The 16042-nt window shown below is 40.1% G+C and overlaps 1 protein-coding gene across 1 annotated transcript in view; it reads right to left on the reverse strand.

Moving 5' to 3' along the window:
• The window catches only part of LOC107668028 (IQ motif and SEC7 domain-containing protein 2-like), a 75345-nt gene extending 60540 nt beyond the window's left edge, over positions 1 to 14805 (reverse strand). The window contains exon 1 of the mRNA XM_016459756.1: positions 13013 to 14805. Within this exon, the coding sequence (XP_016315242.1) occupies positions 13013 to 13515 (503 nt within the window). The 5' untranslated portion in view covers positions 13516 to 14805. The remainder of the gene's footprint in view (positions 1 to 13012) is intronic.
• Between the last annotated feature and the right edge of the window lie 1237 nt (positions 14806 to 16042).

The raw sequence follows: 16042 nt of genomic DNA on the forward strand, positions 1-16042 counted from the left end.
CATTTGTGGTAACTCACCTCGTTCCCCCAGCAACACTTCTACCGAAGCCCACAAGGGAGAGAAAAAGAGAACAAGAGAGCACTTCTGTGACTTTGTGACCTGCTTGAACAAACTAGCTGTGGCCAAATACTCTGTCCTGCAGTGATAGTGCAAGCACATACTAAAGGGCAAAATTAGATACACATTATCAGACGATCTTAAATTCATTAAAGAGCATTAATTTACTCAACCTCACGTTGTTCCCAACCTGACTTTCTTCTATGAAACATTAAAGCAGACATTTTGCAAAAACGTTCAGGGTGCTCTTTTTCCATATAATGATGGTGAATGGGGACTGGGGCTGTTAAGATTTAAGAAGTGCATTGAAGTCACATGATAGCATGAGGGGGAGTGGAAAATAAAGAGATTCATTTTTGGATTAACTATTAATTTAAATCAATATAAGAAGGAGAGCTTGACATACAGTACACAGTATATATTCGGAAATACTTCCACACTAGTTCATAAATTTCCTTAGTAAAAGTAAATGAAAAATACTTCATTTGACCCAAACAAGAGTAATGTGAAGAAAATTACAAAATTAGAGAAAAAAAAAACAGATATAATAGTGAGGTTGACCAGTTTATTTATTTATTTTAGCAATGGAATTTTAAAGAAGATTCATTTAGAGATGCAGTATCTTGGAGCGGATTTCACCATGTTGTGCTTTAACATGCTGTTAGAAGCTTATATGGGAAAACTCTCATTAAGAAAATAATTATGATTATGAAAACGTTTTCCGAACCGTTTAACATTTCATACGGTTTATTCAAATTTTCACAACCCATGTTTCAGTTTAGAAATGTGTGGAATCAGCAAGGATGAATTAAATTAAGTGACAATAAAGACTTTTATATATTTAAAAAAAACAAAAAAACAAAATCATGCTGCTTTTCTTGAATTCATTATTAAATCAAGTTTCCATGGTTTCCACAAAAATATTAGGCACCACAACTGTTTTAAAAATTATTAATACACACAAAAATGCTGGGTTATTTTTTTTTAACCCAAATGCTGGGTTCAGCCTGTTGGGGGTCAGTTTATTGGGTCGTTTTTAATATTTTTACCCAGAGGCTGGGCTTTTTTTTTTTTTTACCCAAATGCTGGGTTCAGCCTGTTGGGGGTCATTTTATTGGGTTATTTTTTCATATTTTTTACCCAGGTGCTGGGTAGTTTTTCTGTAACTAAGCTGCTGCAATGATTTTTAACACTGGGCTATTTTTTCTACCCAACTGCTGGGTTGAGCCTGTCTCCGACGAGTCAGAGCACGGGCTTTTTGAGTCCTCTACAGGAGAGGGGTTCTCAGCTCTGCCGCTGCTGATTTGGTACACTTCTTCAGCGAAATAAAGGTTTGTATAGATTTAATTTCATTTATAAAGTCTTTACTGTGCTGTAAATTATATTTTACACAACACAACATACAAGGACGAGATGTCAGTCAGCTGTATCAGCAGCGGTCGTTTCGCATGATGGAAACGCCTTTTGCCTTGCATAACATATGATGCAAATATGTTCTCTCATCACAGTACTGTTTGTTTATGGGCAGGTTATGGAGTCAGTCACGGCATCTTTCAGCTACGTGTGAAACACGAGGCTGCAGTCTGAAGTTTGCAGTTCCCCCGGTGAACAGCAGCCCTTCACCGGCTCAGATTTTGGCGACACACCGGCATGCAAATTAGCACTATTTCGGTAAAAAGGGATTACAGAGAATGGTTTAAAACACTTAAAGTACTATTTTTGAATGTTAGCCTATATTTTTTTTATTTCTAAAATGCTTGTTAAACGAGTTTAAATGCATGTAATATTGTAAACTATACTGTATTCACCCAAATAAATTCAATTCTTATATTATATCAATGGGTGTTCTTGCTTAATAATAAAGGTTTATCTTTTGATTATTGCTGTTGCCTCTATTAATTACTCTGTGTGTGTGATTTTTAATTTCCAGCATATTTTAAGCCAGCAATATAGTAATTTTTAAACCATAGTTGACTTAAATAATACAACCCAACATGTTGGGTAAAAACATTTAACCTAATCAGCTGGGTCAAAATAACCCTGCATGTGTTCTGCCTAATAGCCTATTTACCCAGCGCTGGGTTGCCAAATAACCCAAGTTGGGTTGTTTTTAAGCCAGCATTTATTAGGGTGTAAGAAATGTTTCTGGAATAATAGCTATTGGCTAATGAAAATTCAACGGTTTTTAAAATACTTTAAAATATATTTCAAAATGTTACTGTTTTTACTGGATTTGATTAAAAAAAGAAGCCTTGGTGTCACTAAGAGACTTCTTTCATGAACATTAAAAATATCTTACTGACCCCAACCGTTTGAACGGTAGTGTACAGTAGGACAAGTCATACAGGCTGTTCTTCAGTCCCTCACGGCCTTGTTTTCTTCTGTGTAAAATTAAACACGACTAAGGTCTATTGACTGTGAACTCACTGTGCTGAAGCTGAGGGCTATCACATTAGCTGAGGTCAGAGAAGGCGGCCCCACCATGCCTGCACAGCCTTATCAATGCAATTTCACTAGAGCACCCGCTTCCTTTTATCGCCGAGACACTCCGTTTGAGCTGGTGGAAAATGTCATAACTGTTCAGGTGGGCTGTCAGTTTCACTCTGCATAGTTTAGTCATGAACAAAAAGCATCCATCTTCATTTCCTGATGTTGCATTTCTGTCGATTTCTTCAAGTCATTCAGTATTCTAATGGGAAATACGTCTGTCTGTTAAAGTGTAATCAACCTGATAGTGTGTTAAGAGGCTGAAGGCATGGAGTTGCATATTAAATTCATGGCTGCATGAATATCTGTTCAGCTGGAGGCTGTAAATGTGTGTTAACACCACCAAACGGTGTTTGGTTTCAAATAATTATCGATGTTTATCATCAATAATTATCAAATAAGTTTCGATGCGCATAAGTTGCCATGTTTCTGACCTGATTTAGACATCAAGTTTAACAAAGACTATTGGCGTGAAAATGTAAACTTGTGTAATAATGTTGACAAATCCAGTAATCCAAAGAAGTCTGTACTGAACATAAAAGATGTCAAGTTGAAGTCAATTCACACTCACATGATGACATTTGGCAGCTTGGGGCTGTTCTTTTGGGTCGTTGTTTGAGTTCAAGGAGACTAGGACAAAATTACAGTCTTTGTGCAATGGTCTCCCCTCACCACATGTCCTGGGACAATGTTCCCAGCTGTTCCACCCCGAGATGGCCCTGCGTTCTGCTGATTGTTTGATAATAAATTTTGCACAAACAACAAAATTCATTTGCTGAATGCACAAGTTGACATTTGGTCCCAAACAAAGCATCAGCAGCAACCCTCGTGAAATTCTGCTATGTCACTCTACAATATAAGCAGATCTATTATACAACTCTTCACAGAAACATAATCCCTGAGAGCTCTTATTTACTAATGAAAAAAGCTGTAATATAATTCTACCCCTCAGAGACACTCAGAAACTAAACTTCAGCTATATGGATGCATAGTATAGTGCATGTCTACACATAGTTTGCGTTTAAGGAAAGCTCCAGAGATTTCCATGGAATAAGAGCACAGCATCTCTCCCACCCTTTGCATGTTCATTTATTCAATATTTTGGCTCATTTGATAATGCTCCCAATTGCGTGTAGCACTCCAAAGTACATTAGACACATGGCAATGCAGATATTTCCCCACTGGGAAAGCAGTGAGGAAAAGCAAACACTTAATGAAAATAATAAAATACAACTATTTAACTGTGCAAAGTTCAGAAAGCAAAACAATGTGTATTTCTGTGTAAAAGGTAGAAAACATTTTCCATACTTCGTTCATTTATTCGGTCTCATTTTGGTGCAATTTATCTGGTTGCTCAAACAAGTGGAAACACATTTGAATACAGTATATAGCTTTCTTGTGTTAGGTTATCACAAATATTTTAAATTAAAACTTACCACTGACAGAAACAGTCGGCTCTCGTGCCTTTTACATTTAAATCTTTATTACAAACAGTCCAGCGGGTCTTAAAGAACTTTGTTTTTCTACCTCCACAAGACACAAGTGCATATGTTGCCTTGTTTATCTAAAAGTGCACTTTTATTTGGTCGCATATGCGAGTGATTTACTCGCAATGTAGAGGGTTGAAAGCTGAAATAAATAAACAACTAACAAAAAAAGTATTAAAGCAATAGTTCACCCAAAAAATAATTATGTCATTAACTACTCACCCTTATGTGGTTCCAAACCCGTAAGACCTTCATACATCTTCGGAACACAAATTAAGATTTTTTTTTTAATGAAATCTGAGAGCTTCTGACCCTGCATAGACAGCAATGAAACTGACACATTCAAGTTCACTCTTGTGAATACGTATCAAACACGGACATGGAAGAGAATAAATTGTTGAATAAGTTCGTTACTTTTGTTTTCTTTGTGCACAAAAAGTATACTCGTAGCTTCGTAAAATTAAGGTTGAACCACTAATGTCACATGGACTATCTTAACTATGTCCTTACTACCTGTGATGGGGAGTACCCTTCATGGCAAAATTTTTATTTTAGGGTGAACTATCCCTTTCAAATTTCTAAACCTAAAATTTTAGTTAAAGCTAAAAGAAATATTAAATAAAAAAAGAATGAACATGACAAACACATAACAACTAATATTACTAATATTGAAAATATATAAATAAAAAGTATATAAATTAAAAAAAAAAAGTTTAAGATGAAGTACAAAAATCAGTAAAATTATCTGAAATAAAACTACAAAAAGCAAGAAATACAATGAAATCAGTCACCTCTGTAAAAAAAACTAAAATCTATACAAATAAACGTAAATAAAATACAAAAATGTAAAAAAAAAAAATTTAAACCTGAAAACATAAAAAAAACCTAAATAAAATATTAAAGCAAAATATTAAAACAACACTGAAATAGCACTGCTGGAATACACTGGTTCACATGCTCTGTACGAAAGAAAGTGTAAAAGTATTACATCACAAGTCGTTATTACATCGTTAGAACGCAGCACAGCTCTAGGGCTCGTGGTTGAAAGCAGCGGCTAATGCCCTCAGGGGCTGAGTGATGCATTGCTGCTGACTGCGGACTGCAGGGGCTGCTGGGGTGGGAGAGAAGCTCACGGCAGCCCCGCAACAAACCTCTGCTGTGAGTTATTTCCATGCTCAGCCCAGCAGGGACCAGCACGCTCTCACGTGACGCCTCCGCCAGCTCAGGAAATCAGGTTGAGCAGAAATACCAAAGCGCTTTCATTAATTATTGCAACCTTGCATTAGTGTTGCGGTGACAAACAAAAACAAGTATGATTCATAGCGCAACGCATAAACGATGTCACATTTATGAGAATGTATAACTGCGATTTAACAATGCAGGAACAATTAAATTCACATCCGTATCGGGGGAGCGACTCGTGAACGGAGGACAAAAGCATCCGGAGAGTAATTATAGTGAAACGTGACATAGCGGCGGCCTTGTCCTCAAGCACCGTTTGTCTGTGTCCTTCTGCTGTGTGTAGGGTACACAATTACACACACACATACACACTAGAAACGGGTTCTGTATTACACAAGCAACTTTTTCGGCAATCCAGTTCATCTACAGGTGTTGCCATGACAACCAAATCATTTATCCTTCAGATCCTCGGCTCGTGCCCATGGTGAGGAATCGTCATTACGCCACCGAGAGACACTCCAAAACCAAACACTCTCATATCAACACCGCAGCATCAAACACCGCAGCTTTTTTGTAGCAAAAAATATTCCCAACATATCAAAATCCAGCACATTCTTGCCATTTGACCTTTTTCGCTGCACCCACTAACACTCCCACATGCAAAACGCACGCACACAGCTGGGCAATTACTCATGTAACTTCTGACTAACCACTGACGCCCATGTTCGCGTTCACTATATGGGCGAATGCAAACGACATGCATATCAATACCCATTAACATACTCACACCGGGCATACTGGTCACTACGGCAACAGCTAACAGGGAGTCTTGCAGCCAAGTGACGCTAATTCTCGATTTCCAAATGTTTTTCAGCCCTCGTGTTCTCACACTTTGCTCACGGTGCTGTTCTTCTGCTAAAACTGCCCCAGATGCAAGAGCTCTTTCATACGGGGAAGCAATAAGTCATTAGAAGCAATGGCATGTCCCACATGCATTCAGGCTGCCCTAGATAGAACAGGCCTCTGTCACTCGATGGAGCGTGCGCTACTACAGGAGTCAGAGAGTGCACTGTGGAGGAGGAAGAGGAGGAGGAGAAGAAATGGAGATTGAATGAAAGCGTGAACACAGACCTGTCTTTGTTGGAGGAGTCTCCTTCGGGCCTGTGGATCCAGTGGAAGAAAGAGTGAGACAGACAGACAGACAGACAAACAAACATGGAGACACACAGAAAGTGGAAGTGTCAGTAATGTTATATTGTTGAACACACACAGTAAGGAACGCATAGAAATCAATGGAGCAAATGCAAATACAAATTGATCTTGTGCAGGGAAATGATTTAAATGATCACAAATATCAATGGCTTTTTTTTTTTAAAAGATCCACTTGAAATCCCGATCGACTACATTTTTTTTCTCATTTACAAATTTATGCCAATCATGAATAGAAGTGATGGGACAAACAACAGTTACGTGAAAAGTGGAGCAGAACTTGTGGATAGTGGATTTTACAGATACCGATTGGCGATAGCTAGGTTGGCCCACACTGGCTGATCCAGATTAGTTAACTGACAGTTTTTAAAATGGATACTTAACGAAAGTTATATATAAAAAAATATCGAGCTACACTTTGTAAATGAATAAAAATATTAATATTAATTATTATATTGATCATTTAAGTTAGTTCATAGTTTATTAACTGTTAACAAGAAACTTTAAATTTTAAAAATGTTTTAGTAACGGTAAATGTTCAAATTAACAATACTTCTACAGCTTTCATTAATCTTATTGTTACAAAAGTGAAGTGTTACCATGTCATTTCAACAGTCATGCTTAAAGATGTCAATCTTTAAATATTCAAACAAAGGCAATAACATTGAAATTACATATGATTATTGTAGGTATACTCACATTTTATTTTCTTCTATTTTAGAACACTTGATGATTATCTAATCAAAATAACAAAATTTGTTAGTCACACACAGGACTCGCTGCGTTCAACTCGAGCGGGAGTAAAAGAAAAAAAAAAGTTGATCTGCATCTGAATTGTCCCACTCTGTGCAGCGAGCAGCCTTGCGTGTCAAAACCAAGCGGCAACCTTCCGGTCTCTCTCGTGAAACCAACACGGAAGTGACTAAAACTGCAATTCATCATCGACTGGCTGCTAGAGGCTGGCTCCAAAACGGAGTCAGTCCCATAGACTCCCCATGTTAAAATGCCCAACTTTACAGCAGAAAAAAATTTTTTTACAGCCTGGTACAAAAATTGGTTTTGGTCTATTAAGCTAATTTTGCCTTTCATGACAACTGTGAGGGGGGTGAATTTTTTTATAACTCATCCGTTTAAATTATATTAAGCCTTAAAGTTCTGCATAATTAAGGGCGTGGCCACTTGAGTGACAGGTGGATTGCAGCTGCTGTCACCGGTGTCGAGCTAGGTGGGCGTGGTTTCAACAACCAGCTCCCGCTTCTTTGCCCATTTTTGATTATCCGGGAGTGACGCGCGGTGACACGCTGCCAAGATGGCGACGGCCAGCTCCGCCAACTTTGAGCTTCAAAAACGCTCTTCAGAAACCTACAGGTGACATCACGGACACTAAGTCCATGTTTTTATACAGTCTATGGTCAAAACAAACAACACGAGGTGATTTTCACCTCTAGAGGCCGCTCTCGCACTGACTAATGACAGCGGACCCTTCTCAACCGCTCCAGCAATGGACGCAACCCGGAAAACTATCAGCATGGATTTTTTACGATAGCCGATAGTGCCAGCAATCAACTATCGGTGCTGATTAATCGGCAAAACCGATCAATCAATCGACCTCTGCTTCGAACCAATGAGATTTCACAGTGGCAGAGCTACCCAGCACAGAAACCAATCAACCCAAGAAATATGCAAATAAGAAAATTAATCCAGGGTTTACAAATGTGCAGTGTTAAATATTATTGTTAGGAATCACTCTGGGTTCGTAATATTGAAAAGGTCACATGACACCTTCTGTTATGCTGCTTTTTATGTGCTTTTTGACACCAGTGCATGGCAAAACACACTCTTCATTTAAATTAAATTAGGTTAAAATTAATTAAGACTTTTATTACAACTAATAAAATAGACTATCTTACAAAGCAGCAGGTGTCGGGTTTGACTGACACGCGGGCTCCTCCATAGACATTCAATTATTCAATCATAATTGTATAAACTCTATCAGTCAGTCCTCCAACACCCAGTGTATTACTCACAGACTCACGTCTACGACAGTAATTGCCACCTTCAATGGACAAATGTAATTAACACCGGCCATGCTAATTATTCTGAGAAACAATCCCACCTCAACAGCTCCCCCACAGCAGTAGTTACACTTGTTCATTAGCCGAAAGCATTACACCAGAGAGAGAGCAAGATTGTGATCACCCAAGTTGGGTCATTTGGAGTCGCAGGCATCGGTCTGATGGGACGGGAGCAGATACATGGATCTAAACCGAAAAAGAGCTCGCATGAAAAAGGCGACACTGTAAACGACCCTTGTGGGTGAAAAGAGAAGAGGCGACCCTAAAGAAAATGGCAAATGACATGTTGGTGTGCCATCTGCTCAACACCAAGGGAGGGCTGGTGAGGGGGTGAATGAGGCATTGGAAAATTTGGCAATAGTCTAAAGAGAAAGAGAGAGAGAGAGAGAGAGACAGAAAGAGAATAAAAAGGATGGATATGGCTGAAGTAGATTCAAAAACAGTCAAATGATGGCTAACTGTCACAAATGTCTGTAAAACACCAAAATCTATCAGTAAAACAAGCCATCTGCCCTCACAGTGTCATGTGACTTTTCATTGTTTCAGGTGAAGTTGATGCTAAGTGAAAGCTAGCAGCCCTAAAGTTTCACAGGTGTAAAGTAAACACATAGCCACATCTACCAGATGCTGTTTACGTGACTGCTAGTGAGTTCATGTGAATCATGTGATGACACAGGAGATGACACCAAGGCAGAGGATTTGAAACTACTTTTATCTTTATGTTATAAATATACATACACAACAACCAAATATTTACTTAACACAAGCAGCAAAGATTATTATAATGTTCGAGTCGGAACGAGACTCAAGACACAGAATCTCATGAATGAACTAAATAAACTGGGATATTTTAATTGTGAACAAAATGAGCAAACGAGGTGTTAGATGAGGATTTACTGACTGACAATAACTAAACCAAAAGGGCATGTTGATCATTCTGTTTGACACATGAGTCTTTTTTGTCTTTTTTAACAAGGACAATCCTAATAAGAATGTGTAAAATGACTGAAAATGACATGACTTAATACTTTTATCATTTTCCACAGCTTGACAAAAGTCAAAACTAGAAGCTGAAAATGGAGTGGGGGCAAAAAAAGAAAAGAAAACATAGCTCTGCTTTATTGCCATTTATGGAGAAAATGCTAGTGGTGTTAAAACCATATTTCCTACATCTTTTAGATACAGGCATGCAAAAAAAAAAAAAAAGTAAAAATAATGATTTACACATAACATAGACAAAAAGATGGGCTACATGATAAAAAAATTAATAAAAAAAAAAAAATCACAATTGTTCGAGTTTAAGAAATTTCTTTTTACATTTCATCAGAATTATTTTCACATCAACACAATTTAAGAGAATTTCAACTAATACGCCGAGTTCTTTTTTTACCTAGCTTCCGGATTCATCATATACGCTAACACTCTCTGCATTAAGAACATTTGTAAGCCCTCTATTAATTCCAAATCATGTTGACTTTTTCTATTAAAACTACAAAAAGACCATATTGTGCACAAGGTTGTATAAGTGCATTTATTCAGCAAACACAAATGCAATTTAGTCTCAGCAAATAGCGGCTGATCAAATCAATGAACGAATCTTTTTTGAAAAGAAGCAAAAGATTCAAATCAATGGTATAAATCAAAATTGCCACTCCTAACAAATACTACAGTTAAACCATAATTACTATGCAAGAAATGAAGTACGCTATCTGCCCTCAAGGACAAGAAGAAATAAGTCTCAGATGAGAAAGAAAGCACTCAATTTATCTCCACAAACAGAGGGCATTCCGGTTTCTCTCCACTGGAAAGGAGGGCAAGAGAAACAAATAAGAGGTGTGCATATTGGAGAAACAAAACAGAGAAAGTGAGCAACACAAAAAGGGTGCAGTGCATTCTGCAGCCTCTTCCGCTCTCTCTCTGACTCTATGCTTCGCTCTCCCACACAAGTTGATCTACAATCTGACTCTGCGCTGAATTTTATCACAACCTCTCCTACACAGTGGCCCGATCATACATACAGAACGAATCTCCACACCACACCAGCCACCTGCCTTAAAAACTACAGGAGATGCTGTACTGCAGTGCTCGACACTGATCCAATCCACCAAATGTTAATCTCCACACGCTCAAGCACGCATCTGTATGCATCGTGTGCTGTGATGAAGCCGGCTCAAGTGCACACTACAGGCGGGAGCGATCAGAGGTGCAATGGAGAGGTCGATTCCTCAGCAATGCAGGGAGGGAGGGAGACAAACAACTTAACTGTCAGAAGCACAAGGAGTAGCCCACTACACTTCTGTGCCATCTCTCTCTCTGGATTTGTACGGAACATGTTGACGCAGCACATGCTGGGAATGATATTGACAGTCTTGAGGCTACTGACATCTTTGCTCATTGTGGAAATCTTTTCAGAGATTTCTTTTCCTCCAACACATTTTAAAACCATACAAGACATCAATAGCATCAGTTTAAAATGAACGTCATGCCAAACCCAACAGGGTTGCGCACTATTCACAAATGAATTGGTTTAACATTTTAAATTGCAATTCAAATCCAAAATGAGTTCCAAAAATGAATTTATTCCAAAATGAGGTAGTAAAAAGGATATAGAAGTGCAGTTCAAATGTAATCTGAAACTGAAATTAAAAAAAAAATGAATATGACCGTAACTTATGTAGAAAGGCAAGACTGACTTTGAATGTCTATTAGACAAAGTCTTGTTTGAAGGAGCTAGATAGATCGATATACTGTTTGTGTACTTCGCTTATTTGATTCCACATAATCTTAGCTAAAAGCTTAGTTTACAGTAAAATAAAATAAAACTAAACTTCCTTGAGCTTCCTTGTTCTCCAGAAAACTTCACTGGCATAGTCCAATCTCTTTCAAAATCAAAAAAGTTATTACATTTGTGACAGATTTAGCATGCCAATTCAATCCCAGGTTCCCATGACATTAGCCTGTCACTCTGCCAAAGGCCCAGCAGCACGAGTCTGTCCAGATAAGAGTCTGTCGGCTTATGTAATGCTCAGGCTCAATGGCACAGCCAGCTGCCTGTCCGATGGCCTGGAAAGAGTCCTATTGTGACAGACTGTTGCACTCAGTTTCAGTTTTGCAAGACAGACGGAGTGCGAACAGGAGAGATACCCTCTGAAAGGTGTTTTCTGTTTTTTGGTTCCCGACATTATAAGATTTAGTTCTGCACCAGTATTGCTAGTGTAATGTAAATGCTGTTAAAATACTAGTGTGTGATGTAAAACAACTCAAACTGTGTACAAACATCCACAGGTATGTGTAGTACAAATCGTAAGTGTCAGTGTCAGTGAATATTACAGTGCACGCAGTTGTTTACTCATACTTGCTTTAAAGAGGTCATAAGATGCCCATTTTCCACAAGTTGATATGATTCTTTAGGGTCTTAATGAAAAGTCTGTAACATAGTTAGGTTAAAATTTCTCAATTGTAGTGTAAAAAACACCTTTTTTACCCTGTCAAAAACGGCTCTTTTCAGAGCATGCAGAATTGTAGCATTTTCCTTTAAATGTTAATGAGCTCTGCTGACCCCACCCCTCTCTTCCGAGCCGCTCTCAGAGAGACTGTACTTACTGTTGCATTCATCGTGAAACTTGCTAATTAGCACATTATTAAGAAAGGCGACTGGCAAAGATTCGTTAAAAAAACCTTACACTCACTTCTTCTGTAGGTGAAGCTGGATCACGAATGATTCGCGCGAACATAGACGCATTTATGTAGATCGGGGGCGCATTCCCTTCGAAAACAAACAATCCACTTCGTCTTCAGCAGCTCAGATGTCGGGAGTAAATGACGACTGCTATGTTCATTATTACATCCAACAACAAAACACCTCAATCGTTTAGGAGTCATTCTTGTCTACATCTGCTCCAGCGGTGAAACAATGGCGGACTGATGACAGCTCACTCAGGGCGGGTCTAAGATAAGACGCCAGTCCAGTCTGTGCTGAAACATGGGAGGGGCCTGTCTGTGTGACGTCACACAGACAGGCATCTGAGATCGGCTCGATTTGAGAAAGGGGTAAAGATTTTAGTCGATTAACAAAAAAACACTGGGTGGACTTTTACCATTTTAGGGTGGTTGTGTACACACACTGCCAACACACATTTCAGTTCAAACAACTTGCAAAAGTGCATGTAGCATTATGAGACCCCTTTAAAGGATAGTTCACTCAAAAATTTTGTCAGCATCTACACATCCTCATGTTGTTCCAATCCTGTATGACTTTCTTCTGTGGGACACTAAAGATAATTTGAATAACGTTTCAACTGTCCATACAATGAAAGCCAATGGGGACCAAAAGAACACTAGAACTTTGGAATGACATGACAGTACATAAATGGCAGAACTTTTATTTTTAAGTGAACCATTCCTTTCAAATATATTGATTACTATAAACTGTAGTCAATTTAGTTAACACACGCACCAACATACAGTCTTAAAAACTCAGCTATGCAGTAAAAGAGCCCTCAGGCCTGTACTTACCGTCTCTGCAGAGAGCTTCCCAAACTGGTAGCGGCGCCGTCTCTTCCTCGTTCCCGGTCTCGGTCCCTCTCTCGCCCCGTGGCATTGGCTCCAGCTGACAGGCTTTGGCCGAGCCTCGTGTGCGTGTTGGCATTGACGCGCCGGTCCCGTGCTGGTACGGGTGGAGGTGGGGGTGGGGGAGCCGGAGCCGGAGCCGGGATGGGTATCGGGATAGGCCCGCTGTTGTGGCTCTGATTGGCGTATATGTTGGTGGAGGTTGCAGCGTTGGAAGTAGGTGGCTGGACGGGGTGGATGGGAGGTGGAGGTGGGGGCGGGCAGGGCTGTCGGTCCAACCTCAGGTCTTTGTTCTCCTGGCTGAGCCGGTCCAGCTGCACTTCAAGCTCCTCAATGCGCCGCCGTTGAGTTTCCAGAAGCTTCTGTTGGCTCTCAATGATGTTGTTGAGCTCCAGCAGGTACTCCACCGCCCGGTTAGGGCTCTCCGGGCTGCCCTGCCCAGCATCCATGTTGATGGACACTTGCGTGACAGTCACCGTCTGCTGGGACAAGCTTCTGGGATCACCCCGTAAGAGGAAGCTCTCCCCCCCACGTGGAGCGGGTGGGGGGGAGAGAAGGAAATGTGTTGGGAGTTAGAGTTGAGTTACCAGAGTAAAATAGTCAGTGGTTTTAATCTGAGATTCCCCAAAGTTAAATTCAGCTTTGGAAGTCACAGTACTGGAAAGCGATGAGGAAATTCCATATTGGGAATTTGTATTCACATTCAAGGGATGATGATAATGTTAATGAGTGGATTTGTTTGTTTGTTTACGATTGGTGTGAGCATGTGTTTGTTTATGTGTGCATTGCTATTCTTCTGTCAATGTGGCATTTTTCCACTGCCACCAAGGAATCATGGAATTGAGATCAAAGCCAGTTTGCAGAAATTAACTTCATCAATCATTTAGCCATTTATTACTCTCATTAGGTAATGAAAGTGAACAAAAAACTAATTTGACAAAGTCATCATGGAACATTCCCAGCACCTCAAGTCCAAGGTAAGGATGCACCGCAAAAAGCCAAGTCAGCAAATATCCATTACACAGGAAGGAAAGCCAATTTCCTTTTCGTCCATTTCTCTGGCGTGCATCCTCTTCCGTTTCTCTTTCAAATGTGGAGTTGAAACACTGCAGCGGTTTTCTGGCCGTCTATTCGTGACTCATATTCCAGACTGAAGTGTTTGGGAGACATTTTCGTCAGGAGTCATTCTATTCCAGAGGCGATTGAGATGGAAAGGTAGAGAGAGACGGACCAAAGTTCTTCTGATAAATCCACTGCAATACTAAATTGGCTTCTGGGAGGTGTGCGCATGTCTTTCAGAACAACCCAGTTCCCCCTTCTCTCTCCTTCGCACCCTCATTACAAAACCAAGATCTCTTCATTCAAGCCATTAATGTTGCTCATCATTATGCATCGTAAGACATGGAATTAAATTTCCCACGCATGATGAATTTCAACTCATTGCAAAGTCCGTTCAACACAATATTTGGTTATTCCATAACACACTACTTCTTTGCGCCTTCATTCCATTATTTCTGAAGACTAATCTCTCTTCAATGTAAAATAATTACATCTATCATTAATGTTTCATGCACGCATTTGTCGTTTACTCACGAGCGGTTTCACACTTATTGCCCAGACAGTCCTTGAAGACAATCGCGCATCTCCAACGCATACAGCTGCGCGATAATGAGGCGATGTGTCGAATGTCCCAAAGTGATGGCATCAAAGTCGATTCAAATATCCAAATTCGACGTTCCAACAAATTCGCGTTCCTCCCGATCAACTAAAACAAAATCGAGAGGAAATACAATCCTTAGGGCATGTGTCCACTGCATGTCGAGTTTTATATCGCTTTGTGTATCAATCAGCGCAAAGGCGCTAAGGTCCCGAAACAGCTGAGAGGCGCAATACAGCATCCGCGTGCTCGTCCACAGTGTCAAGCCAATGCGCGCGAGATCATTAAATAACACCCATGCTGATGGAGCACAGCTGTCATTATCATTTTTTAAAACAGTTTATGGAGACTGCGTTGCATGACAACTAATTAAACTACCCCAAACGGTTGTGTCTCCCAGTATGTCACAGATGTCAAGACGTGTTGATGCCAGTGACTAAGGATATTCGTTCATGAATGAATTGCTCACACGTTGAACAGGCATGCATTCCCTCCTGATACCCCCTGGACAGCCTTGCACCTGCCGCCCCTCGCCGCCATTCGGTTTCACCGCAGTGGCCACATGTGTCTCGATCGCTAGTTTCGCAGCACGTCGATGATGCTCAGCGCCTCTCGCCGTGGTAAAGGGTGATGGAGGGGTTAAATTCATTTGAGTGAGTCAGAGAGAATATATTTTTCTTTTCAATCGAGGCTCTGACGTTAGTCCGAGCGTGTAGCGCTAGAGGAACATGCCGGGGAAACTGTATCCCCGTGGTCGGCCATTTTGGAACGCGGTAACATTCATTTCGACGGGAGAGTGGCTCCTTGCGTTGAGCCAAAATGAGTGCAGTTTCTCTCTCTCTCTCTCTCTCTCTCTCTCTCTCACACACACACACACACACACCTCAAGTCTCAAACCTCAAGACTCAAACCGAAGGCTGTGTGGTGCATTTAATCTGCAGAAAAAGCAAGCCAGCATAGATTTACACATTGAGGCAAAGTTGTTCATTCACTGCAGTCCAAATGTACATTTCAGCCAGCAACAGTAGCCTACATTAATATAAAAACAGGCTTTGCACGGTTAATGTGAGCTTAAGATGATGATAGTGCCTAGTATGAATATTTTATTTGGTGTTATAATTTCTACTGCAGCAAAACCCACAAGTAGCTTTTGGCTTCTACAGCAATTTTAGGATGTTCCATTTGCTGAATCACTCACATGCTCTCTGCTTTCAGCACCCACATTAAACCATCCATTTTTTTCTTACTTCCACCCACACGTCCTGCCCTCTCTTTCTCTGTGCCTTAGTCACAGCTTAGCTGTGTGTGAGTGAAAGGGA

This window comes from Sinocyclocheilus anshuiensis, unplaced genomic scaffold (genome assembly GCF_001515605.1).
Source record: "Sinocyclocheilus anshuiensis isolate Anshui unplaced genomic scaffold, SAMN03320099.WGS_v1.1 scaffold1024, whole genome shotgun sequence".
In the NCBI taxonomy this organism is placed as follows: domain Eukaryota; kingdom Metazoa; phylum Chordata; class Actinopteri; order Cypriniformes; family Cyprinidae; genus Sinocyclocheilus; species Sinocyclocheilus anshuiensis.